General features: G+C 41.3%; 3 protein-coding genes across 8 annotated transcripts; 1 reads left to right on the forward strand and 2 right to left on the reverse strand.

The window, feature by feature from the left end:
- The first annotated feature begins 299 nt into the window (after positions 1–299).
- Positions 300–5343, forward strand: FBXO39 (F-box protein 39). Its single transcript, XM_008500601.2, has 5 exons — positions 300–332; positions 688–711; positions 2081–3128; positions 4239–4415; positions 4937–5343. The coding sequence occupies exons 3-5, from the start codon at positions 2115–2117 to the stop codon at positions 5063–5065; spliced, it is 1320 nt and encodes a 439-aa protein (XP_008498823.1). The 5' UTR covers positions 300–332; positions 688–711; positions 2081–2114; the 3' UTR covers positions 5066–5343.
- On the reverse strand, positions 5343–13579 carry TEKT1 (tektin 1). 3 transcript variants are annotated; one of them, XM_008500602.2, is made up of 8 exons: positions 12857–13579; positions 9744–9987; positions 9198–9363; positions 8793–8921; positions 8237–8380; positions 7241–7463; positions 6458–6654; positions 5343–6170 (listed from the first exon to the last, which is right to left on the reverse strand). In XM_008500602.2, exons 2-8 carry the CDS (start codon positions 9931–9933, stop codon positions 6011–6013), a joined length of 1209 nt encoding a protein of 402 aa, XP_008498824.2. In that variant the 5' UTR covers positions 9934–9987; positions 12857–13579; the 3' UTR covers positions 5343–6010. The 3 variants fall into 3 exon arrangements, with proteins under 3 accessions (XP_008498824.2, XP_030318035.1, XP_030318036.1); XM_030462175.1 differs by lacking the exon at positions 12857–13579 and adding an exon at positions 10719–10826; XM_030462176.1 differs by lacking the exon at positions 12857–13579 and adding an exon at positions 10643–10710.
- A 106-nt stretch (positions 13580–13685) lies between these two features.
- Positions 13686–26823, reverse strand: SMTNL2 (smoothelin like 2). Of its 4 annotated transcripts, none has more exons than XM_030462173.1 (9): positions 26318–26823; positions 22401–22488; positions 21571–21810; positions 20762–20815; positions 19162–19225; positions 17647–17784; positions 16966–17083; positions 15326–15477; positions 13686–15156 (listed from the first exon to the last, which is right to left on the reverse strand). In XM_030462173.1, exons 1-9 carry the CDS (start codon positions 26720–26722, stop codon positions 15030–15032), a joined length of 1386 nt encoding a protein of 461 aa, XP_030318033.1. In that variant the 5' UTR covers positions 26723–26823; the 3' UTR covers positions 13686–15029. The 4 variants fall into 4 exon arrangements, with proteins under 4 accessions (XP_030318033.1, XP_030318032.1, XP_030318031.1 ...); XM_030462172.1 differs by having other exon boundaries at positions 17647–17805; XM_030462171.1 differs by having other exon boundaries at positions 17647–17817.
- Positions 26824–26892: the final 69 nt, after the last annotated feature.

Consider the following 26892-nt stretch of genomic DNA (forward strand, 5'->3'; position numbering starts at 1 on the left):
CATACTTGCTATAAGTTCTTAAGAGCTATGGTTTAAAAAAAAGTTCCTCATGATGGTGTTTGTTCCCTGTTTTTTTCATTCACTATAATATGGGCAGGTATAGCTCAAAAAATAACACTTATCTATAGATCTGTGTGTTACAGCCCTATATACTGCTCTCCTTTCCTCTGCGCATTGGCTTTATGGCTTCTAGATAGTTGCATATGTGTTATTCCTGTTCCTTAGTGTTTGCTCTCTCTTCCATCTCCGTAAGGAATGTTTAAGGTTCTGCAATACAAAGAGCGCTTTGGGGGAGGTGGGGCGGGCAGACATGAGAATGCTGAATACAAGAGGTAAAGTCACGTGGTAATCAGATCTACATGCTCTGTTTCTAAGGGTTATCTTATTTCTGGGGATTTAGATTGGTATTTTGGATGGGAAGGGGGAGAGGCAGAATCTGTAAGAATAGTCGTGGTGCTAAATGATCAGATAGGCAGAGATAATGTTTAACAGAAGAACTGTAATCCACAAGGGGAGCAGCAAGATGAAGCTGAGCTGGGCAGTCAGCCTGTCCTTTTGTGCTTGTTTATAATACTGCAAAAGAAATATCTCAGCCTTTGTAATTGTAAACAGACTATCAGCGATTTCCATGTTTTCTTTGTCTTATGGCCTGTTGTTTACATCCATTTCAACTTCATTACTCAACAGACAAGTACATGCTAAGGAGAAAAGGTAGGTCGGTGTAATGTATTTTTGAGTTGCATCTTCTTATACTCCTGTCAGCCAATAAGCCTTGATTTTGATGTAGACCTTAAAAAAAGTATTACTATGTATTTTTCCAGTTTCATCCCCAAGAGCCTAAGGAGTGTTTACCAAGTGCACATGATGAGATATGCACTGTAAAGGAGGGAAATAAATACATTCTGAATTTGTGCCTCTTTGCAAAGGTCAAAACACTAGTTTTCCATGCCCTTTGGATGTTCACAGAGCCAACTATTATCCTGATCTGTCAGGCCTCATGAAAACAAGCACCTGTAGTTTGAATTTCATAGCTGAAAACATAGAAGGTGCATCACTTCCCTTCTTGGCTGTTTATTGCTCAGCCTCTTAATACATTGAAAAGTGATAGGACAAGACCTGGTTTATAGATTTGTGACTTTTATTTCTCACTTCCTAGGGGACTATGGAGCAAGTCTGCTTTTCTTTTTCACTGTCTTTACCTTAGACCAAATGACTTGGCTCAAGTTGGTTTTGTTCACTGTTTGCTCTTGCATAAATTCAGTTGTCATGACATCACAAACATTACCTCTTTGCTCCCTGGCAGTGGTGGAACTTTGCTGATGGAAAGGTCCAAGGTAGAGAAAGCAAGCTTTTTAATTCTGGAGGGAGAGGTGGAAAAGCATGCAGAGAGCTGTGGAGCTGGTAACTTTTGGCATTGTCGTTGTTTACTTAGGATTATGTTTTACTACTACCCTCTTGGTCTTCCAACTCACCAGCTTTGTCCCTGTCCATTGAAGCATAATGATGGAAAATCCTGCTTGAACCAAATGACTGAATACCGTATATTGCCTGTTGGTCTCAACAGGGATTATACCTTAATCTATGTCAGGGTACTATTCAGATGATAGTCATGAAACATTACCACCAGAGGGATAAAAAGTCATTTGAGCTAGCTTTATGCAAAAGTACTGTTCAAATGTGTACAGCTCAAGGCACTGGGTACTTTTTGACACTAGGCATATCAGGCCACAGGCAGTTATCCATTACAGCTGATGCTAACCAAAGGTTTCTAGATGCAGTGACTGGTCTAGCAGCTGTAGATGCTGTTTCACTACTTACCATGACTCTAGGCCAAAAGGTTAAAAGATTGATCCTGTGATTGTTCTTCACTCGTTTTTTGTTTTGGTTTGGTTTTTTTTCTTTTCATTTAGGTTACACTATAGCTTAGACCCAAGAACTTTTGTGACCCTGACAGCTTGAGTACAGAGGGGAAGAAAGGTTGTATTTTTTTGAAAGTGAAGAAGCAAACGTTCCTCCATTGGCTTAGAAGCCTATTCTTTTGGGAATGGCAAGAAATCAAACCCTGTCTTTCTTCATCTAGATTGGCTCAGCACCCAGATGTGAAAAATTGCTCAATGGAAGACTATGGTGAACCTGATGAGAGCTCCTGGGCTTATCTACCTGATGTCTGTCTGAGACATATCTTCCATTGGTTAGACAACAGGGACAGATCTCAGGCTGCTTTGGTCTGTAAAAAATGGAACTGGGCCATGCACTCAGGAACCCTTTGGAGAAGCAGAGCTATTACATTCTATGGCCGACCATCAAGGGCATACAGCCTAGAGACTAAGAGTGCATTGTGGTATGTAAAAAAATATGGCAAGTATCTGGAGCATCTTGAGATCAAGTTATCAAATCCTCCCAATACTACCTTTACCCAAAAATTTCAAGTGACTGTGAGAGGTCTTCTTTCACACCTGGCTAAGTGTAACAGTCGCCTGCTATCCCTAAGTATCAAGTGCTTGGAATTTGACCGCTGGATCTGGAAAAATGTGGTGAGAGCTCGGTTTATCAAGAACTTGGGTACCTTCCTGAAAAGAATGAGTAAACAGCTTGATTATCTCAACTTAAAAGGAGCAAGAGTAACCTTGGAAGAAGGCTGTGAACTTCTGAATTCTCTGAGCTGCTTGACAAACAAAAGTTTTATATCTGAAATCAGTATAGAGGATTTCTTCTGCATCAACCTTCCTGTCTACAGGAGCACCTTGTTCCACCAAACTATATCCAAGTTCCACAGCCTGGTCACGCTGACTTTGAATTACAGCTGTATCTCTGATGAAGTGCTGGACATCCTGCAGGAGCACAGTGCTCATTCCCTGTGCACCTTGAATATCAAATGTCATGTCCATGACCCTCATAGGCAACATGTGTGGGGATTGTCATGGGCAAACTTGGCCAAAAGAGCCCCCAGACTGAATGTGAACTTCTTATTTGAAAGAGTAATGAAGCATGATGAACTTTACAGGATCCTGCTAGCAGAGATCCCAGTCAGGAGCATAAGTCTACGGAGCTGCTATTTCAGTCACCCAGACTGGATAATGAGACCAACCCTCACCAACCTCCTCCCAGCCTACTGCCATGTTCTGCAGGTAAGGGAAGCAATAGTGAAATCTAACTGCAATATCATAAAGCTAAACAAATGAATCATATAGGCCTTCTGCATAACAGCACAGGAATTCCTGACCACATCAATTTTATGTTCAGCGGGTAATTTTCACAAGTGAGCCATTACATTTTTATCAGCTATAGTCTAATTCAGGTAATTACTCTTACCCAGATAGTCTCTATTATGCTAATCTTCTCTGTTAGGCTGATGTCAGGCTGCCGTCATAAAAGCTAAAACACTCAAAATACCGGTGGCTGTAATGTCAGCTGTTAGCACAAAGAATGTTCCTGGCAGGCAAACCTAGTTTTTGTAAGAAAGCTTTAGACTTATCCTGGTTAAACACCTTCATGTTTAGAAATTGGTAACTTACTTATCTTTTCAGATTTTCTGAACCTCTTGCTCTTTTGTAGGGAAAATTATATAGAAGGAATATTGTCTGTATGCCTTGTTTGCTTACAGAGCTGAAGCCTGCATCAACCTACACAGATGGTTTTGCACCATTTTGGCAATGCACACATATCTTACAGCACATATAATTTAACTGGTTCCAACTTTATAGCACTTTGGCATCATCGAGAATGTGACACCAAAGGTGTGCAATAGCTCACCCATCTAAATTAGTATCAGGGCTTTGCATTTCCTGAGAGAAGCACATGGCCTTATATTTGACAGCTGCCAACAGCTTTCTTTATGTTCTGTTGCACTGCAGAGCTTCCAGCGAACAACAGAGATCTGTAAAGTTTTCTAGACATCTAGTCTTTGGATCTGTTCTTGTATCTGGGATAATTTCCAATATGTCAAATAAGATCATGGCATGAGCTGTGGGTTTAGCACGTTGTAATGATAAGAGAAGTTGTCTGTCTCTTAGGATTGTATATAATGTACAAGGGAACCTCCCCATCTTAATGGGCGAGTGGAGATTGCTGTAGCCTGTACTGTTGTCATAATACAGAAATGTGTGACTGTCAAGGTACAAAACTGATCTGCTGACAGTGTCTTCTGTTGGTGAATTGGGAAAGTTGTGTATTGAATTTTAGTTACTCCATTCATAGGCTCAGTTCAGTATTTCTAACAGTGTTCATTCTTTTTCAAGGAATTAACACTTGAACTAAACAATGTCCATGAGCTGCTGGATGATGAGCTTCTGCAGCTCATCTTATCATGCAAGAGGTTGTTATTTCTGAAAGTCTGGGCATATCTAAGTGTTACCTTTATGGAGACGCTGCTACAAAACCGTGCAGAAAGGAAATGCATTTTGACAACCATAAAGGTAAAACTTTGTGCTTCAAAACTCCCAATCTTTCCTCTCCAGTACTAAGAGAAAGGTGAGGTTCCCATGCCACAGAAAGGTCACTTATGGAAATGCTAACATAACTACCTTCCCTGTAGTATGTTTTAGCATTATAACTAGCCTGAGAACCACTCACAGAAATGGAGCTTTCCAGCCTTCTTAGCCATGCACAGAATGCTATAGAAGCTGAATAACAAGCCCCAACAATTCCACAAGATATAAATTCAGTAGATTTTCCCAGAGCTGTGTAGATCACAGGGAGGCATCAGTTCTGTGGGTAGGAGGAACTTCACTCTTTCCAAAAATTCTTTGGCAGGAGATAATATTTTCAGTCACTTTGGTGTCAAAAAAGAACAAAACATCAAGATTTTACTCAAACACAAAGAATTTGGCTTCTCTAGATTCCTCATTAGTCACAGAGGCTTCCTGTTGTCATGACCATTAATGGGCTGAGCCTGCTCTATAGAGCTGAGAGACATGACTGTCCTTCATGCGTACAGGTCAGGATTTACACACGCCACCAAGAGACCAATGAGGAGAATCAGCTGTTGGGTGATATTCACAGGAAGTTCAGATACCTGATTGACTCAGAGCTTAATTATTTTGTCACCATCTACCCAATGGTGTAAACAACAGAGACGACCACCCAGTGACATCTGCAAGAAATGAGCAAAATTTCTTTGGAGGGATTTGAATCTTGACAGCAGTGCTTCTGAAAGGGAGATACCAATACAGCAAGAGAGAGGCAAGGGACACTTTTACACTCCATGCATTAAAATGTTGGACTTGGGAATTGGCCTCCTGTGTCTTCAGTATCATTTATTCTTGCTCTTGCTTTGCTTTTCCTTGGCAGAGCCAAAGGAAGCAGAGAGCTTTTTTCTACCTTCACAGGCTTTTCTAGTAAATACAAGACACCCCTTTATGTTGTTTTTTTTTTCTTCTTCAGCTTTTCTCAGTTGTAGCACTTCAGAGACCTTTCCAATGAAGCCTATCTTGTTTCCATTTTACAAATAATAGGGAACTGAGACACAGAGTGAAGAAGTGATTAGCCTAAAGTCAGCCTTGGATTGATCTTGACTCAGATATGGTCACTCAAATATGATACACTATCCAGTGTACCACCAGTCCCTACCTTTTGTTTAGTTTAATAGACATGCCATGCCTCATTCTTAACAGGAACAAAATGTACCATAGCTAGTTCTGAGAGTCGCCCCTCCCACTTGCCCAGCTTTTCAACAAGCAACTTATAAGGAGACTCCTGCTCAAGCATCCACAGCTTCTAGTCCTGTCAATGGCAAAAGATATCATTAGTTGCACACATGATAAATAACATGGAAGAAGGAATATATATTCTTATTCTGGAATTATATTGCAAATTGGGAGAGTTTATCATGTGTTCTAGAGGATAGATAGCTATGAAACAGGTATCTGTAAGTATGAGGTCTGTTTTAATTACCTTGCACAACTAGAACCAGGACAGCATTGAGCCAAACTAATAAAACTGGAGGTTTTTCTACAAAATTTCAGGAGGAGATGACTCTTTGGAGCACACCCTGTCTCCCAGTATGATGGCTTCAGAAGCTGTGAATGTAAACAGACTCTCTCATTTGCATGCAGAGCACTTCATCAATGTACAATGAATTCTCCTTGACCTGGATCTCTTCCTCCAAGGAGAGCTGTCGGCGTCTCAGACCTTTCAGCTCTGTTTCAGCCTGTGCCAGTGTGTCTTTTAGTCTAGTTGGGAAAATACAGACATTATCAGCATTAGTTGAAAACACATGGATAGTTTTTTTTTTCTATATGGGATAAGAGTTATGAGTGTGGGGAAAAAAAAACAAAAACGATGAAGGGGCTTCAAAGAGACATATTCGTGCAGTGTCCCTTAAACTGCCCTACTTTTAAGGAAAAAGCAATTTCCATCTTTCAGGGAGAATAGCTGGGATGCAACCTTATTTTGACTCATTAAATTAACCCAGGAATTTATACTACAGGTTTTCCCCTCTTTCATAATTTCCACTTGCCTTTGTATATTTTTTGCAATCTCTTGAACTTCACTAATCAGCCTGTATTGCACTGTGTCGTAACACAATTCCACATTGGGGCGATGGTTTCTTGCTTCCAGGCGAGTTTCAGCCACTTTAGCAGGTCCTTCTTTATCAGCAATTGCTTTCTTTAAGGCTGCAATGTTCTTTTCCTGTGAGGCAGTCTCATCCATCACCTTACCAAGTTCAAGAGAAGAAGGTGCTGCACACTCTTATAATGAGTCAAATCATCATCATCTTCTTTAATAGTTATTGTAATAACAATCACAGTAGTACTTACTATGTTCAGATGTTATTTCACCAAAGGACATTTTACAAAGATCAGTCAGGATTATGATTTCTTCTTTGGAAAGCAGGTGACACTGTTCTGAGTGAAACTGAAGGTTTACCCTCAGCAATTAATATTTAATCAGTTTTCATGTATCAAATTTTGAGCAAATTGATTTTGATTTTATAAATTATTAGACTCATATATGACAATCATGAAAATTCTGTAGTAGCCCCATGTAATCACAAGGGAAGTCATGACTTTAGTGATGTCTACAGCAACACTTACATGGAGTGAATGGTTCCAGAAATGTAGTGGTGCACAAAGAGCTAAGAAAATAATATCTAAGATGAACTTTCATGGGAGATGGAGTGCGAATGTGGCTGCTGATGCTGCAAAGGCAGAATTCTTGCTCAAGCCACTGGACTGAGAAAACCCGTAGATAACAAAGCCCGTTGTTTCCACTTCTTTGTAGACTGTCCCCTACCACTTACCATTGCAAGGAGTGTCTCCAGCTTGTGTTTGGCATCCTTGACTTCCTTCACCCTGTTTCTAAACGCAGCATTCACTGTCTCATATTGCTTGCGCATATCATTTGCTGTCTGTGAGAGGATGCCACCAATCAGTGCCCTCAGAGCCAAAGAATTATTTCTCTGCTTGTCAGCTTTTTCAACATTTATGTTTGAGAAATCTATCCAGTCTTCAGGGCTGATGAAACTGAAGAGAGATTCAAAATAAACGGTCATCAGCTGGCAGCATCAGGCCCTCTGTGTATTTAACAGTTTAATGACTAGGTCAGGGATTGACTCCACTCCTCGTGTGTCTCAGTCTAGCATTCTCCCCACTAGGACACCCTGGGAGACGAAGTTAGATTAGCAGATGTATTCCGAGTTTAAGCAACATGTACAATTTTTCCTTAGTTGTAATGAGGCAACCAGGTGCCACTAATTATCAGGTAGTGGGCATGAGCTTGTGTTAAGCCCACCTGTGCCTGATCAGGGTGGGCCCCAACTGCGCATGAGCAGGACTGGGGGGGCCAATAAAAGGTGAGCTTCCAAACACAGGCTCAGCTCACTCCTGAGCAAGCCAGCAGGGAGGTTGGTTGAATTCAGAGCAGTAGCACCGAGCCGGGCTAACCAATCCTGAGGGCAAACAACTTAGGGCACTGTTTGTGCACTTCTGCTGGAACACCTGTTGGACCTTGGAGCACCGTGCCCTAAGAGAGGTTTGTCTTGCAACACTTAGTTAATTGTGAGTTTCAGAAATTTTTGTATACTGCAGTTCACTAGGAACATTGCAGTTGCGGATTGTTTTATAGATGTATTATACAAATACTGAAGTAATGGGCAAAAGTATAAAAAACAAACCACAGCATACAGGTGATGGACAGAGATAGTCTGTTTCACATAGAATTACTTTAATCTGTTACTGGAGCAGCTTTTACTAGCTGTATAATTATCAGGTGCTCACTTAGCTAAATAACCACTTACTTTCCTTCGATTTTCACCGCATTGTCAGCGTATCTGATATCAGGAGTGTTGTTTGTCAAGCTAGCACAGTAATCATCAATTGTCAAAGCTGTGAATTTGTCCTTTAGATCCATTTCCAGGTTGTATTTTGCTGAACGGTTTAGTCTAGGAACAAAAACAACTGGACTCTAGGCCACAGCATAAGCAGTCATGGGTGTCCCTATCAGGCATGCATACATGTAACACGCACACTGTTGTGGAGTTCTTTGCAAAATCCCAAAATCTAGTGCATGAAGCTGCCTCCATATAAATTGATGGTACAGTTCCCATTGGAATTGAAGGCACGGGATTAGATCATGAGAAGATTAGGGATTATGTGGAAGTACATTGAATTCTAACAAACAGAATTTCTCACCATTACTGATTGAATGGTGTGAATTAGGACTGAACTGTTTTAACTGTTTAGCACTGAAGGTAACTTTGGACCAGTGCTCAGCCTGACCCTACTACTTCTCAGTATTATTGTTGTCCTACTTTTCATCTAATCGGCATTCAGTTGCACTCGTTGCCTCTGCACCTGATTTGTTCATTGGTTTGTTCCAATGTACGTCCAAGCAAAGCAATAACCCCCTGGAGGACTTCAACTTCCTTCACCAGTTCTTGTTCCACTTCATCATGCACCAAGTCAATTCCAACACGCCCCTGCCTAAACAAAAAGAGGAAAAGCCATCAGCTATGTTGTTCAGATGCTTGCAGCTAAGAGAAAATGATGAAGCCCAGGTTTCCAAATGGAAGGCCTTTCCTTGCCACATGGGAAGTCTTTGGTTTCCCAATGTGTTTGGTTTCCCCAGTGTTAATTTGAGTGTGATTCCACTGCAAAGAGTGCCATTACTGTGCATCTCCTTTTATCCTCCTGTTTGTTAGAGGTTCATTACCTAGCTTTTTTTTTCCTCTTCTTGAATGCTTTTCTTAATCATCTCACCTGTTCAGGAGACACTTTTGGGCAATGATGAGTGGTTCTTTGCAGCTCTCCAAAGATTTCTCCAGCCTAGTCTTGAAAGTCAAGAGCACCTCTGTCTCATCAAAAATTTGTTCGAGTTTGTTATCTAATTCTTGCTTCCAGAATTTTATTTCTTCCTGTCTCTGTTCTGCAGAAGGAAATTGCAGACAGGTATTAATAGAAGTTCATCTTATATGCCAGAGCACTGTGGATCAGATTTCAGATATGGCTATAAATAGACTTATTCCATAGCAGAGGGCATGGAGTGCTGTAAGCTGAAATGTGGAAACAGCTTTGCAGCCCTGTGTCAGGAGGTTTGGGTGAACTAGTTTTCCATGTGTTTTGGAGAAGTAATTTATTTATTATGAGGAATCTGTCTGAAAATTATTCAAAAATTTTAAAAATTTTTCTGCGAGATCAGAGAGCATTGACTTGACATACTATTCACTGTTAACTAATTTTCTAAGTCCATCCTAAACATAGTGTTCAAATAACACCTCTGGACGCAGGCAGAACACATAGGCTTACCTATTTTCTTGTTGACATCACTTCGAGTTCTCTTAGTTGTCGTTTCTATTTCGTCCAGCAACCTCTGACTCTCAGCTGTCATGCGCTCTGACCTGGATTTCTGAGACTCTGTACTGGCACACTGCATCTTGTTTGCAAGGTCCCATTCTGAGGGATGAAACTTGGGTGGAGCTTGCAACAGTCTGGCCATTGTTTTTTGGAAAGTTTCTGGGTATAATGCAGGTCAGTTCTTGGAATGTGAAACCTGAGAATGGGAATAGCATTATATTTGGCTGCGGAAGCAACAAGGGGAGAAAAACAGGCCCATGAAGATGAGAGAAATTCTCGCCCCTTTTACTTGGAAAATGACACATTGCTAAGATGGAGGAGAAAGTTTGGTGAGAGAGAATAGAGAAACAAAAGAACTTGGAAATGGAAGCTAGGAGAAGAGAGAGTAAGAGGCTTGAAAGTGGAACAAAGAGGAAAAGATGGGCTGTCTGCAATAGGAGGGAGAAGGGAAAAAGGCAACCTGTGAGGATGGGCAGAATTACTGAATGGACAATCACAGAGAAATGAGAAATAGTGAAGAAATATAAAAGATAAACAGTCTCCCACAGTTTGCAGAAGTAAGCACCTTTCAAGAATATGGCTGGAGAGCTGGATGAACTCTAGGCTGTAAAAAACAAATTTAATAATAATAAGGGGAAAAAAAAAAAAGAAGAGAAAACAGGACCTGAAAAGCTGAAGAAAGAAATACAGCAGATAAATAAGAAAATGGAAAAGCCTAGGAAGGGCTAAAGCAGATGCTGGTTTAATGTAGGGGGAAAACAATGCCAAAAATAAATCCAAAGTCACAGCAGTTTATCAATTTTCTTTTTTCTACACTACGCTCAGCCAGTGTTCCTGAGACAGTTTCTCACCCCAAATGCACAGAGCTGCTCCTCAGCAACACTCAAGCTTTTGCTTGTCCTCCAGCACAAGGTACCCTTCACACACCTCTTGTCCGATTCTACTCCTAGACTGGGCTGCTCCCAGGGTCGAACCTGGCTGAGTGCCACGTCCTCGGTTCCCCTTCACTGGGGGAGCGGGTTGCCCGCAACTGCCTTCCAGCCTCAGTCTTCACAGCGATAGCACATAGTTTCTTTTTGAAGGTGCCAGTAAAGATCTCAGAGGTGGCTCAGAACTGCGCAGAAGGTAAACAAACCAGTTGCTATAGGAACAGCAACGCTGCGGCTGTTGCACCGAGTCACGGCGCCCACAAGCCCGTGGTGCTTCCTCTCACTCATGCCCAGCCAAGATCTGTCTGGGGATAAAATACGTTCTTTATACCTTAATCGAGATAGCTCCCGTTACTTGGGACAGTAATTTTTGATCGCTTTATTGCAGAAATAAGCCTTTCCCGCCGCTCCCCCTCCTGCCCCCTGCTGCCGCCATACAGACGCGCCGCTCCCCTCCCCTTGGAGGAGTCTTAAGGAGGAGTCTTTAAGTAAGAAGCATTAAAGACGCTAGATATAAAGTAAATATGTAAATATGTTGCCATGTTCCTTATTAGATGCATTAAAAATAATACAGATAGTGTCATTCTTCAGAGGCTTTAACGATCATCCCAACTGCTGTGTGATAGTGCGTCGAAGTGGAGAGTTTTCTAGGTTGAGTTGATACTGCACTGTCATAAGCTGTCATTCAGTGTTACTGAAGTTGCAAAGCAGACTAACACGGCAGGCCTGAATTCTGGTGTTCTGGTATTACTAGTGTCTGGAGTAATCTGCCTTGAAGGAAGGCTGTGAGAGTGTTGAGTTATTCAACTTGGAGGAATTTCTTAGGAGACCTTACTGAGGCCTTTCAATACTTAAAAGTGGGTTTATATGAAAGAAGAGGATAAATTTCTCAGCAGTACCTGTTGCAATAGAACAATAGGTAATGGTTTTAAGCTAAAAGAATGTAGATGGAAGAAATTTTTTATGATGACGGTGGTGAAATACGGGCACAGGTTGCCCATAGAGGTGGTAAGTGCCCCATGCCTGGCAATATTCAAGGTCAGGTTGGACAGGGCTCTGAGCAACCTGATCTATTTGGAGATGTCCCTGCTCAATGCAGGAGGGTTGAACTAGATAACATTTAAAGGTCCCTTCCAACCCAAAGTATTCTATGATTCTATTTTAACTCCACTGAGACTTTATCTAGACATTAGAGCTATTAAAGCATAACCAGAAGTGGCTTTTAAATGCACGTTACAGAAAGCAATACCAATGATTATTTTGGACACTATCTCTGTAATCGAGGACAGGTTTAAATTAATGACACAGGTCAAACCATATGGGCCAGTTTTATACCTAATTACATGTATTCAAGAGTTTGCATTGGTCTGAGCATATGTTTAGACTGAACACTTTATGGGAAATGTCACACAAAGGGAGAAGTGATGAAAGGCATCCATTCAATTACTGTACTTTCAAGGAGGAGGACTTCCCTGCTTTCCCTGTGCGAACATAAATTTAAAAGGTCAGTCATTGTCTCCTGAGAATATTTTTAAAATCTTGCCCAGAACAAATTTTTTAGCCTTTAAAAGTAGAATTGTCAGTAAACTACCCTAGTATTGAGTTTTAGGTACAGCGCAGAAACATTAGAAAAGCCAGCGAATACCTGTGTAATACATATACTGTGCTAATGTAATATAATGTTCTCTATATGACTCCTGCTAGACACATTTACTATCATGTATACACGTGGTGGTTTTTTAATTAAAGATACACTGCATACATTAATTTTAGTTTAATCTAGTAGTCAAAGTTATGCATATAGATGAGATTTCTCTTAATGCATAAAGCTGTAGTTTTCTAAAATTATGTCATAGCACCATCTCCCTCATCTTGAACCACCGGCAGTTAAAATCAGCTTACAGTCTCGCACTGCGCTGCAATCAGTCAGCTGGAAAGTACCAGGTACCTTTATGATCACCTCTTTCAAGTGGGAACTTTAGAAAACCTGTACAAATAGCCTCTGGGTAGCAGTGAAAACAAGTTAAAATATAGAAAGGATGTAAACTCCTTCTTGTGCATTGGCAATAATCTTACTGTCTAAAACTTCCTATATTGAACTATTTGCTACTAGGCCTGAATTGGCCAAGTACTTACCTGTGTCTCTAGCACTTCCATCAGACAGTATAATCCCTATGACGTGGGAGTGTGAAGGAACGTGATGTCTAAAGCCAATATTGCCCCCCTTGTAGCTATGATGGAACTTGTCTCTGCTAGTCAATGAAAAGTATTCTGCTGTAAGAATGTAAATACATGCATCACATGTGCCAGCTGCAGACAGATTTCCCATCATGCTTACTCTAGTCACGTCTCCAAAACAGAAGTACAGTGTGTTTATCCTTACAGTGCATTTGGTGGACCAGCAGGTGCACACTTGAATTACGGTCCTTCAAGTTGAAGCAAAAACTGAAGACAGTGGTGGTCATGTAACAAATAGAAACAGCCCACAAAACTCATACCACTTGTATTAAAACCGTAAGATTAGCAATACCAAGGATTCTGCCAGTTGACAAAGTAGCTATTAGGTACTTACGTTAAAAATACATTTAGAAGTCTTTCCAATGGTTCCCATAGTGTCATAGCAACAGCCTAGCAACACTTCAGACATCCAGATTTCAGCAGTTAATTTAGACATTTGTATGCTTTTGGCGTTTGTGGGTTTTTGGTTTTTTTTCTTTTTCTGAGACTGATAACAAAGTAGTTGTTTCATTTGTGGTTTCTTAAGTAAACTTCAATAGAAAGGGAGGCTGAACTTAAATCCTATTCCAAAAGCCACTGAACTTACATACTTTTTTACCACCAAAAGTCAGAGTACACAGCATCAGGACTAGAACAAAAATCTTCCAAACAGAAGTTCCGGGTTATTTTCATTGATTTTACTGTGTTGTCTGTCACTTCACTCTATAGAGAAGCAGTAAATCTGAAGAGCATTTGACATCTTTTATTATAAATGGTCATTAATACAGAACCAAAGTAATTTTTATAAATATATTCAAAAAGCAAAAACGCAGGTTAAAAAACATTCTCTGGCATGAGCAGAGGGCTGAGGCTTTCAGCTATTACTTTCCTGTGAGCCTGTACTTAAGGAAGAAGTAACTTCAAAAAGCTTTTTTTTTTTTTTAAAGTATGCCTTTAGTGGTTTTGTTTTTACCATTCCCTCTAAAAACAAATCTCTCTTGATTTATCATAGAGAAAACCAGAAAAGGTGACACATGACTTTTTTGTCAATTAAATGTGGAATAATCCCACTGTATTATGGTTTTAACACAAATTTAACTAAAAATGGAAGCTAGTACAAAGCATTTCAAAACTCCCACGTCTTTCATACTCTTGTGCATATTTGCTGTCCATCTCACGATGAGGACTGAGCAAGTGAAGATTTCCTTCATGTCCACACTGGAGAGTTGCTCTCCCCCAGACTTCAGGTCAAAGCACACTTCAGTCTTGCTTTTAGTACAACTGTTGAGAGGATTTTGTAACTTTATAGCTCTCCCCTTGCCTGTAGTTCTAAATCATGAAAACACACAACCTCATACACAGAAAAGCCCAGCTGTTGCTGTTCTTCATGATCAAGAAGTGAATCCAGTAGAGGCTTTAGCATGCCTCTAAGCAAATCACTTTAGATTTGGCCATTACAAACAAATGCTGTTGTGTAACATGGTGGTTATCTGTCACCCCAGTCAGCATGTCAGAGGTTATGTTCTCTGTCTGATTTAACGGAACAGAACAATATCTGTTTGATGTGTATGTGTAGTGTATGTATGCTGGAGTGGGGAGGTAGGTCTGGCAAAGAGGCAATATAGCCCTAGCCCTAGTATTATAGGTTATTACTTGGTAAATGGAATTTACCTTGACCATCTGCAATCTCTTCTGTGCTATGCTCAACAGAGAAATAGAATTAAAAGTGCTAGAGTAACCTGCCAGTGCACAAAACTGTGTGCTTAGTCTTACAAAGACAGGAGCAGCAAATTAGCTTCCTGTGATCTTTAAACACAGTACTAGAAATCCAGCCTACTACTAGCACCAGAATGACTGTATTTTCTCTTCTCTATCCTTTTGGTGTTTTTAATCAGCATATTTTAATGACATGCTGATGTGATCAATGCTTTGGGGCGCTGCTCAGTAACACTTCAGTCAGCCAGCCATGCAGTTGAATATAAGCAAAGTGACAGTCAAAAGCAAGAAGTAAACTGCATTCCACTTGCAAAATGTCATTCTTCCTGTTAGCATACTCTACTTGGTTCTTCTGGCTGGAGAGGTGTCAGTGGTTTTATTCAAAGTGTCGTAGATGATTGTATAGAGACTGGACATAGGTGAAAACACACATGGGATCTGGCTTGTGACCCATCATCATCATGTCATCCACTTCTATCAAACGATCGCAGTGAGCCATTTTCCTGTAGTAATAACAGAACAGATGTGGCATATAATGAGTTAAATCTAAGGCCTGTAATTACTTCAAAGATTCATTTGCTGCTCTGATTTGAGCATTATTGAGGCATTGAGGAAATCCTGAGGCTTATCACCCAACATTTCATGTTCACAGACATCTAATGGGATACTCACTCAGCCATGGTGAAAGCCAGCTCAAAGTTCTGCTTGCAATTAGCTGGGTCAAGCTTATTATAATCAAAAGCTTCAGGAAAGAAAGAGTGCACAAGAGCACAGAATGCCATTCCATCATTCCAGCTTGAGGAGAAGTTCTGGAGATCAATGTGCTGTCATAAAGAAAAAAAACATGCATGTTAACAGTGCAGGGTAACAAGGAAGAGCAGCTGGTTTTGTTCACTGCAGTCTTCTGTCTTTCTCTCCTATTAAGCAAGGCAACAGAACACAGGCTTTGTTTTCTTCTCCCCTTTGTCTACCATTACATTATTCGTATTCTGAGAAAAAAAATGACCGCTCAGCAATGAAAGCCTTTTGCCTGAAGTAGTCAGATACAGAGCAGACACACAGTCAGGGTCCCCTGATCCAAAGCCCACTGAAAATACTGGGAAGAATCTTGTCAACATCAGTGAATTCTGAAGCAGGTCCAACATACCAGCGTAGTATCTGCAGAAACTAAGGACACTGCTTATACCTGTGAAGTGTTTATAATTGAAGAATAGTTCATCTTGTGGCTGTTAATAAGGCTAGATAAAGACTATGCTTGCTCTCTTTGTTTTTCAGTAAGGCCCAAATCAATGGTTGTTTACATACAATTATTAGGCATTACACCTAACTGAAACCTGATTCACAGAACAAATTGTTACTCTCAGCTGCCACAGTGAAAAGAAACATTATTGGGCTCTTGTCTAGTGCTGCTATCCCATGATATAAAATTCAATCCCCAGCTTTTCTGGTAGTCAACTAATAGTAATTTTCACTATTTATACATATGTATACTGTAATTTAGAGCTCAGCAATAAAATACACATTTTAAAAAGCATTGGAAAAAATTACATTAAAAAGCGCCTTGAAAATATTTATTTCTCTTGGAAATAGCTTTGGTGATTGCAGTTTAAGGCCAGGTAAAATACTAAAATATTGACTGCTGAATTCTTATAGCTATACCGATGTAAACTCAGAAATCAGCTCACTAGCACAGTGTGATTAAACTTCCATTTACTACAAATTCACTTGTCCAGTACTAGTAGAGAGTACTTTGGTCTGCTGTGTAGCAAAAGGATCATAGTATCCATGTACTGGCAAAATATAATTCAGATATTGCCATATATATTGAGAATGCAAAAATCACAGGCTGCAAATGAGAAAAAAATGTGTGTGTATACTGAATTCTATAAGCATAAGCCATTAGTTATATATATCCATTTTATATATATATATATGCTTGCATTTATAGATATAAAGCACCTGTCATCATATTGATAAACATTCTTTGGACCCACTCTGACAGCAGAGGTGAGAACAGGAGTCAGACTGCTAATAACTCAGCACTTCCATAAGCAGAAAAAGTAGGCTCTCAGACAAACATTAATACATTGCTTTGACAGACGTACAGACTCTCATTCTTGCAGTCACTGACTGTCTTGAAGAACTATCCATGCAAACCATGACTTTTGTTGTCAGCACAAAACTTGATGACTCAAGTCATCGAGGAATTTAACTCATTGTCTAGCATGTAATACATTTGCTTTTTCAGTATGTACTTTTTTTTTGGCAATTCTCCTGAAAAAAGAGAGCTGAAAGTACTAGCATTTCTTTACCTTGTATCCTATGGTTTTTGAACGACACCAGTCTAACAGAATTTGTTTAATGCTGCTAGCGCTGGCAACCCCAAAACTCTGCGACCTCTTCAGCTTTGCTCTGGATTCTCCTTTTCCTCTGGAAAATTAACAGAGACCAGATTAAATGACATTCTAGGAAAACTCAAACCTACTTGTTTGCAACATGTATGCAACCTTGCCCAGGTCAGCCCCTGTCCAGGTGACATTTGAGAAACACATTGAGAAACTTATCTGTTTGGTCCTGCAAGAAAGACTAATTTTCATGAGTTCATCCTCATGAAGCCAGGATTCCAAGCACTGTTCTTTTTAAATCATACCCCCATCATGGTTCATAAGGAACATTCCATGCTTTTGGTCCTTAATGAAAGGCGACAGAAGGTCACTGTATTCCCAGTCTGTTATAATGATGGAGAAGGCAGCTTTCACAGCACTCTTTCCTGTAAAAAGGCACCTGCTTCTAAGCTGAACAACTCCAAAACCGGAAGAGTAGCTGTAGCTGTGAATTTCCAAGGCTTAGTCTGTGAAGTCTGCAAAACTATACGTGATCTCCCATTGTCTCTTAGCTCAAAATACTCCCACCCACCTCTCCTCTACTGGTAATAATTGACAAATTAGTTTTCCATTAACAAACCCATTGTGGACACAAGGGTTGTGACGTACTTTCCACCATCGTGTTCAAATTTCCCAAAAAGTGCTTTTCTGGCTTGTGTTCCCGTAATCCATGGCAGAGTCTGGGACCGCACCAGTTCTCGTCTTTTTTCCACTTGGCGATGTACAGCGGGAGGAGAGGAGCGAGAGCTGGGGGTCATGTCACAGGAGCTGTCAATGGCACTGGAGAAAAGTAACACTAAAAGTATGTGGTTAAACAAAAAAGTGACTCTCTGCAGTGCCAGGAGTCAGCATAAAGGTCCAACTGTTGCCTACTTTAAACCTCCCAAAACAGCCATTTCAAGAGGACCTGAATGTCTGAAAAGCAATTTAAGTAAGAGTCAAAGTTTTATGGACGACAGCAGTTAAGTATAGAATAGTGTAAGTTATTTTGTAAATGAGACATAGCTGGACAAGTCACAAATGCTTTATAGCACTAGGTAGAACAATTAACACCTTAAAAAAATTATTAAAAAAAAAAAGTGGTCTCACAGGAGCACTAAATCCCTTTAATTTCTAAACTGGTGTTCCTGGAGGGTAAATTTTAAAAGGGAACTTGAACAGTAATTCAGTAATCACTTGAAATTTTTAATTATAGTACACAGAATCCTGTACTCAGGTCAGCGTTGCATCACTGACCACAAGCTGGTAATTTGATCAAGAAATACAGGATTTTATTTTAATTTGTGTTTATTTAAGACATAAGCCACTTCCTCAGCATCAATGAAGTAAGGCAGACACTAATACATTTGGAAATGCTCCCCATGACAGAGATGGGGAAACTGAGGCAAGAGCAATGACGTGTCACACATTATTTATGGTACAGATGGAGCTCAGATCTCACAACAGGTTCTTTAGGGTGTTCAGTCTATCATGACTCAAATATCAAAGTGCTATGTTGGAACTAAGAGGAAAAGTCATGCCAAATTTGGGATAATTCAAAAGGCAAATGCAAGCTCAAATGAAGATATTTTAATTGTCTGCAATCACATTTTTCTTGCTGGGTTGTTTGCATGCTGAAGATGCCTGGATATGCCAGTAGTAATTGTGATACCATGTAATTCTATACTAAGCAACTGCCACTCCCAAGTTAAATCAAGAATGTGTGCTGCCCTCCTCAGCAAGGCATTTATCTACAAACTAAACTCTAGGCTAGCCAAACTAAGGATATTTGATGGCAGTAATTATGCTGGTTTCCAAAAATAAGCCCAAAATACAAATTTCAACACAGATGAGCATTTTAAAAAGTGTTTTCAAAAAGCCTGACAACTTGCTCCTCCTAACAAAAATTCACCACTGGCATCGAGAGTTCTACTGGCTAACACTGACACTGCTGAAATCCACAACTGAGTCTTCTTTTAACTGCTCTACAAAAGACTTTTATCCCTTCCCGTCTCTGTTCCATCTAGCCCTCAGGAAAGCTTGCTAATGGGCTTAAAATACAGCATCTGGTATTCACCTGCTTTCTGAGCAGAACACCTGCCCCTTGAGACTATACTGACTACAATGGCCCCACAAAATGCATACCTTTCAGCAGTTTTTGTTCCACAGCTCGCCCCATAGCTCTCAGTTGAGACAGACTTGGTATTCTCTATATAAAAGCAGGAAAAATTAAATGCATCAGGGCAGAAACTTCTTTTATCTCCTTTCCTCAGACATTTTCAAACCATCTCCTGATAGATAGACACACACTGAATTTTACTTACCACAGTGAAAAGCTGCAGGCCTCTAATTTCCAGTATAAACTAACAAGCAAGGGGAGGGATTTTCCCCAGGGATTCAGCACCTATGCAAAATTGTGGTACTGAGGAAAGGATAGTGTAAACATACCAGAGAGGGCTGTGAGAGGATGCCTTTGATAAAACTGCAGTGGGAAAGTTGGATCTTTTCAGGCCCTTGTGCAGACCTCAGAGGAGGGCACACTGCCATGGACATTTCAGTGAAAAGAAAAAATAGTGCCACAGCTCAGCTTGTAGCAGTCATTCTGACAGACATGAGGAGTCCTGGGAAGTCTGCCATGATTGAGAGCATAATTTAAATTACCTAATTTCCACCAGAAAACATTTTAGTTTGTAAAGTAGAACAGACTGCAAACGTTGCAAAGATGGCTTAAAACTTTGTATCTTACTCCCCTTCTCCCCTTTTGTTCTACCTTTTGTGCTTCTGCTCTTAGAGATCAGCTCTGGAGCCCAGCTATGCTTTGTGAATGCAGAACAATGGAGTGGCTTGCCTGATTTTAACATGAAAAAGCTAAACTTGTTGCATGAGCCAGCACTCATTTATTGAAGGCTCCTATACACAGACTAGGATCTATAGAAGCAATCCAACCTGAGTACTGTACAAATCACTCTATGAAAACACTTGAATGGAGGAGCCCAGTGCTTAAAGAAGGGATACGAATGAATTAGACTTACCATGTAAAACACCCTGGTAAATGCCAGATGTGACAAATTTGGGACCACAAACAATTGCCAGATACTTGTGCAGATCTCAGAGGTTTTAATCTGAAGAGAGAGGAGTGTGATCCATATTCTGGATGAGCTACATCTTTGTTAAACTGACACTTGATACCACTGTGAAATGCCAGTAGACAGAAAGTTTGGTGACATCAATCAGAAGTACTTTCGAATAGAGGTCAACTCATCTTTTTTGACTGAAATAAAAATCTTTGTCCTTTGACTTACTCATATATGAGGGAGCCTACTTACTGCTATTCTACTCAAAGGATTCTGCTTCAACATCCACAGGCAGGCCCACCACTTTCCAAATGCCATGACCTTGTTACCTTCAGTCATAGTTTTCACTTGGTCAGCTAAAAACTTCACTGCTTGAACTGTGTTTTGCCACGCTTTTATTGGCACCTATTGTTTCCACTGCAGAAGCTGCTTAAAAGTACGCAGGTACACCACTGTGCAAATAAGGATAAGCACCCCTTGATTTGAACTGAGGATCTGATACAGCAGAACTAGTTTCCATGATGCCTGGGAAACTGGATCTGCATGCATTTTTAATATAACCATGTGCCTGCTAATTGGAGATACATGCTCAGATCTGAATCCCACAGACATGGAACATGGACTTCCTCTCAATTTGTGTTATGTAAGGACACGCTGATGGGAATGCTCACCTCTAGTGGCAGATGAACCTGTTGTTCTCACCATACTTGAATTCCAGGCCCTCACTGCAACACCAGGAAAAAAAAAAAAAAAAAAAAAAGACAAAGGAAAGCTTTGCTACATTCTTAGCTTTAATAAGATAGAAATTGAAAGAATAAGGACATGTAGTGATAGGACAAGGGCTAACAGTTTCAAAATGAAAGAGAAGATATTTGGATGAGATAACTAATAAGAAATTCTTCAGTGTGAAGGTGGTGAGACACTGGCCCATGCTGCCCAGAGAAACTGTGGATGCCCCATCCCTGGAAGTGTTCAAGGCCTGGCTGGATGGGGCTTGGAGCAACCCGGTCTAGTGGAATGTACCCTGGCCCATAGCAGGGGGTTGGGACTACATGACATTTCAAGGTCCCTTCAATCCACACCATTCTGTGATAATTTGCAAATAATCATTGTCTCTTGCTGCCAATTCCATCTGGTCTCTCTCTGTATGTTATGCAAAGTTCATTAGAAGATGTTCATCAAAGTAAGAGATCTTATTTAGTAACTGTGCTAGAAGATGCGCTGCACTAAGAACTCAACTATATTAGGCAGCAAAAATTCTCAGATGTGACATTATAGCCTAAAGCTCCTTTAGGATCTACAGTATTGTAAATCAGTGTCCCATAGAAATGTAGCCACAAGTGAGGTTTCATAATTACCAGTCAGTCACAGGGCAATCCCTGCAGTACCAGTTTCTGGGGAAACTGCTTCAGCAATTTGCTTCAGCAAACTGCTTCAGCAAATTTACTTCAGCAAAATAAATTCTTTTTGTCTCTTTTACCTGACTGGTCAGAAGGTTTCACTACCATCGCATTTTTGCTCTTGCTCTGTCCCAGCAGGTCAGCAGGTGCATTACTTGTTCCTGTTGAATAGATGGTCTCTCCTGAATACTTCTCTGAAATCCTTGTTACCGCAGTAACGGGAAGGTGGGGCATCTGTAAGGTGACTGCAGGGGCATGGGCTTCAGGGGAAGAGTCTGACATGTGAAAAGAGGTCAGTTCATGGGAGGCTTTTGCCTGATCTAGTGAATTAAAAGAAAGGGAGAGATGAAGTAAATTTATTTGCAGATTTGTAACAAAGTTACAAACTAATTTCCATGCAACAACTTTATTTTACAAGTGGAATTACTCCACCGAGTCCTCCCTGTGGGACATTGTACCAGTTACAGAACACTGCAGAAACCCTAGTAAGTGACACCTGCAGTGATCATACCCATCCTACTTGAATTTTGGCAAGATCAACGTCAGATAATTAATTTACAAGTATCTTCATTTGGTAAGCTCCTCTTTCTCTGTGCAGTCCCTGACCCCGGTCTCCTGCCATGTGCTAAGAGGTAGTTTCTTTGACAGCTTTATGAAATGCTCTGTGCCTAATTTTTCTCTAAAATAGATATAGTAAGGCCTTCCTCCACTGCAGGATGTTGGAAGCAGATAGGTAATTTGCAAAATGTTCTGGGATGCAAGGCTACAATGGCACCTGGAAGAGCAGGCCTTATTATCACTAGTATGTCGAGAGATTGTGACACTGTTTTATAAATGTTATGCTCTATGACTGCCAGGATCAGGTATTTTCTCACAAATAGCGCTGCTTCATTTCATGCCCTGTTCCTACCTGTTGAAGACTGATGCCCATTTTCAATGATGGAAGAACTAAAAAATCTTCTAAACGCAGGTTTGTGGTGGTCATCCAGGTCTACACTCTGTCAGAACAGACAACAGACAGGACAGCTAAATTTCAAATAGCAGCAGCAGTTAGAAGAATACCCAGAAACACCTGCCAAGAACAGATCTTTGTGCTAGTGACCCCAATACAAGAAGGGAACAGTTATCTAACCCTAAGAGGCAACCCTGCAAACAGAGCTCTGGCAATACAGAACTTGGATCGATCTCTACATACTTGTTCTCACAAACCCTATGTACCTAAGAGGAGTGTTCCACTTTTGTTAGATACAGGTATCACCATCCACCTTGAAGGTGATAAACAGAATATTCTGCACAACAGTGAAGAGATTGATTGAGATTGCATAAAACTCTTAATGCTCTGCAGGGATTTTTCTCTGTTTAATGCAGAAAAAAAAATGACATTCTGATCATGTGTTATAAAAGTATTACATAAAGTATGATCCTTATAATCCATTATAATTTTAAGGCTGTGGATGCCAGAAAGAACTGTACCACATTTACCCCTTAATTCTGCTAAGCCATTGTGTGTCAGATAAAACAAGTAGTCTGTAACTGTAACTGACCCTACAGCTTCAAGAAAAAGCCTTGAACACCATGAGCATATTAGGAAAGCTTTTGCACATGGAGTAATCACTGAAGAGCATTAGAAGCACTTTTCACAGACTCTTTTTTGAAGCAACGCTGGATGAAAATGGACAGCAGGGAACAATTCTATCTTGGCAGCTTCATCAGGTGCCACAGGTACATCGCTATGAATTAAACAAATCAAACCAAGCAAATACAACAACAACAACAAAAAAATCTAGGTAAGGATCAAGGCAACCTTGGAAAGCTACCATTCCAAAAGACACTTCCAGGGGATGTAAGAGAATAATAAGAAAGAAATGTATCTACCAGACTTCCTTTATCAAGTATAGGAGTTGAAATGGTTTAGAATCATATTATGTAATTCCAGGTGACTGCTGGATCACTTGATTTTCCTGCCTCTGTACTCCTGGTTATTACATCTCATGCAGTTACTTTCAGGCTCACTAACTGCTGGGGGGGCATCACGTTACTACAGAGATATACCAATGGGTAATGTTACTTAAGCTCTCCTCACATGGCTGTAGCCAGCTATTTGTCTCTACTGCTTTGACCACTGCAGGCAGATTCTCTGCAGTGACCTGTCCAGCATTCTGTTCACATTGTACAGAAACTCTTCTGAAAGTATAAAACTAGAACACCCTTACAGTATTTTTAGTCCTACCTGTTCACAAGAGCATCTTGCTTAACTACAAACATTATGGAAAGATCATAACTGATAAAGTCCTTGACAAAATGGAAAAGGTCAGAAGTTGTCCTTTCAAACGTCAAGCAGGTAGTAGAGAGACCTCAGTGACTGCAAAGGATGACAAATAGGAACAAAGTGCTCAGCAGGGATAAATCCTCAGTTGAGCAGCTATGGCTGCAGGATTCCACTTCCAAATTAATTATTCAAATATACCCTATTTTCTACCTTTGCAAAAGCAGCTCTCAGAATTTGGCCTGTTTAGAGAGCCACGTTAAATTTTTGCATAAAAACACTACAAAGACTCACCTCCAAATCAGAGTATATAATGGCCATTTAAAGTGCTACTGAAATCAGCACTTAGACTGATGTATGCCAAATTTCAAGGAGAGCGTTGCAGAGATTGCCTGAAGACTAAAATTAAAAGCAGATTTTTGCCCTTACTTCTGAACTATGCTTGGAACTCTGTGGCTTTTTAAAATTAAATTAACTCAGAAAAAAATCTACCAATATGAGAAAATAAGAGTTCAGATACTGAAGATACTCAGAATCTCCAATACCAAATCTGTAACCTGCAAAAGATAATCTTAACTCTTATCCCAGGTATTTTGCTAGAAATATCGATGGCAACAGAACCTAGCCTTTTGCTTAGATAAATGCTGCATCAACCACACAGTAAAAAGGAACTCAAACAACAAATCTTTTCTCTAGGAAAAAATTCCACATCTTGATTTGCTGCTATTTCCCGGTCAGTATTATTTGTTCTTCATATCTCACAGAAGTCTTTACCGAGGCTAGAAATGTCACCAGTTTTATCACAAGTGTTTGTTTATCTGAAAACACATACACAGTGTCATTTATAGTACTCTGTGTCAAGTGCTCTGGTCATATAACCTGAAACTGCAAGCAACTGAGGGATCAATTCCTTCATTACAGAGAATGTGAGTGACTGGCACAGCAACCAATGCTTGCTCTTTAGCCATTTGAGCAGTCACCTCAAGAGTCTTACCCACAAAATCATGTTTTCACTGCATGCATTTGATGTGTGTAGCTCTAGCTCCAGCTCCCATGGTTCTTAGTACTGAAATTCCTTCTCGGTCAGCTATGCTAACTTGGGAAGTTGTCTAACCTTCCAGGGAAAATTGTTGAGAGGGCACTGATGAACTGTCAGTACTTAAGTGATCCTCTCTGTACCCTCAAAGCAAATTGGGAAGGTTCTGATCAAAAGAAAAGCTCATTCTGTGCTTTAACAGAGACTGATACCTTAAGTTGGATACTGTCATAATGTCAATGCAAGATTTGTACAGTAGACACTACAGTGTAGGCAGTGGTGATAAGGCAGCTACTGAGATGGTGTGAGGGACCAACCCCCTTCCTTACCTCTTCCATGTCACTCAGATTATTTCTGTTCTTTGCAATACAAACAAATGTGGATGGCTCCATGAAACAAAGGAATAGGTCTGAAAGTTGTGTGTTTGCTGACTTGTGACACGTGGGGTAAAATGCAGCAGTTGCCATGACTATGTTGGAAAAACACGTGAGGCAGCAACTCTACCTTTTCCCTTGTCCAGCTATGGGGATACCTATGCCCCCATTCTCAATTGAGTATAAATGAAAAGGGCTGGAATGCAATACAGACTCTCTGATCAGTCCCATCAACTGAATGGATTTCATTTCCGAGTTTTTATTTTCCATTCCCAAAGCCCAGGCAGACCACAGGCCAGCTTTTCATGCTCCAACAGTCTTACCAGACATGGCTTAATCAAGATTACATAAAATAGGCTGCCACCTGTAAAAGCCAAGTCTCATGCAGAGCAGTTTTATGTGGCTGGTTCATGGTGTAGTTTGGTTGCCACCTCCTCCTGTCAAGGATTGTACAGGAGCTCTCTACTCTTTCCATAAAGCTGGACACACAGAAAAAGTGTGCCAAAACATTTCAGTGCCAGATGAGTTTCCCACTAATTGAGGTTTCCATGCAAGGAGTTCCAAGGCTCCACTATGCTGCAGAAAGTTTTATCACTGGGAGAAATATGTGTGTTGTGCTAGTTTAGGTCATGGAGACCACGACAGTTTTCATGAGACTCTCCTCTCAGGGACAATCTGCAACTGCCTCACAGGGATGCTAAGTCACTATCTTAGGAAAACTTGTTATTGCCTGCTATATTATGACCTGTTCTCCTTTGAGAGCCTTCCAACTGGCAAACCACAGGATTGCTGCCACAAAGATGAATCTAGTCCAGAAAGGATGCGCAGATATTCACATAGCAAATGTATATTGATAGCAGAGGCTACCTCGGCTTCTCATCTTACTCCTAACCACACTGAACTGACAGGTTGCTATCACTCTAACCAAGATCCCAGTTTCACCAAGCAGTGCCATAATCAGGAACGTTCCCAGGTGGCATCAGGGCCAAGACCATGTCTCAGAGCATCTCCTGAAAGCCCATTAATCCTGTACTGCAAAAGAGGAGCCCCGTGTCCCTAAACGCTGCCCCGTACCAGCGCAGACCTGGCAACATCCGTCAAGCATCCGCTCAAGCACCCTCTCGACCTTCCCTACCGCCGCCAGCACTTACTTGGCTCCGGCCAGCGACGGCTAACTTGGCATTGCTGGCGAACCTGCCGCCGGCCGAACCCTTCCTCGGAGAGCCGGGCCCTGCGGCCGAGGCGCTCCCCGCCGCCTCATCCGCCCACTCCTGCGGCAGCCCCGCCGACCGGCCCAGGGCCTCCACCTGCCGGAACAGGCGCTCAAGTTGCGCCCGCAGGCGCCGGTTCTCCTGCTGCAGCTCCGAGACGGTGTGTGCCAGGGGGCTGGCGAGGCGCAACACCTCCTCCACCTGCCGCCCGACCCCCTCCTTGAACGCCTGGATGTCTACGTGAATCTCTCGGACGGCGCCGCGCAGCGTATCCTCATAGCGCCCGAGGGCCTCGCAGACGCTCTGTGCCTCCCGCCCGCTCATATCCTCAATCTCGCCGGCCATGGCGACCCCGGCCCGTAGGTTCCGCGGCGCGGCCGGGAGGGTAGGGTTCTGCAGTCGCTGGCCACAGCCGCCCGGCCGTCTGCCCTCCCGCCGCGCCTATGCCCCTTCTGGGGTGCCCCCCGCCTCCTCTAAGCCCGGCCCCCCGCTGTCCGGCCCCCAGCCGCCGGGCC

The sequence above is a fragment of the Calypte anna genome, chromosome 19 (genome assembly GCF_003957555.1).
Source record: "Calypte anna isolate BGI_N300 chromosome 19, bCalAnn1_v1.p, whole genome shotgun sequence".
Taxonomy (NCBI): domain Eukaryota; kingdom Metazoa; phylum Chordata; class Aves; order Apodiformes; family Trochilidae; genus Calypte; species Calypte anna.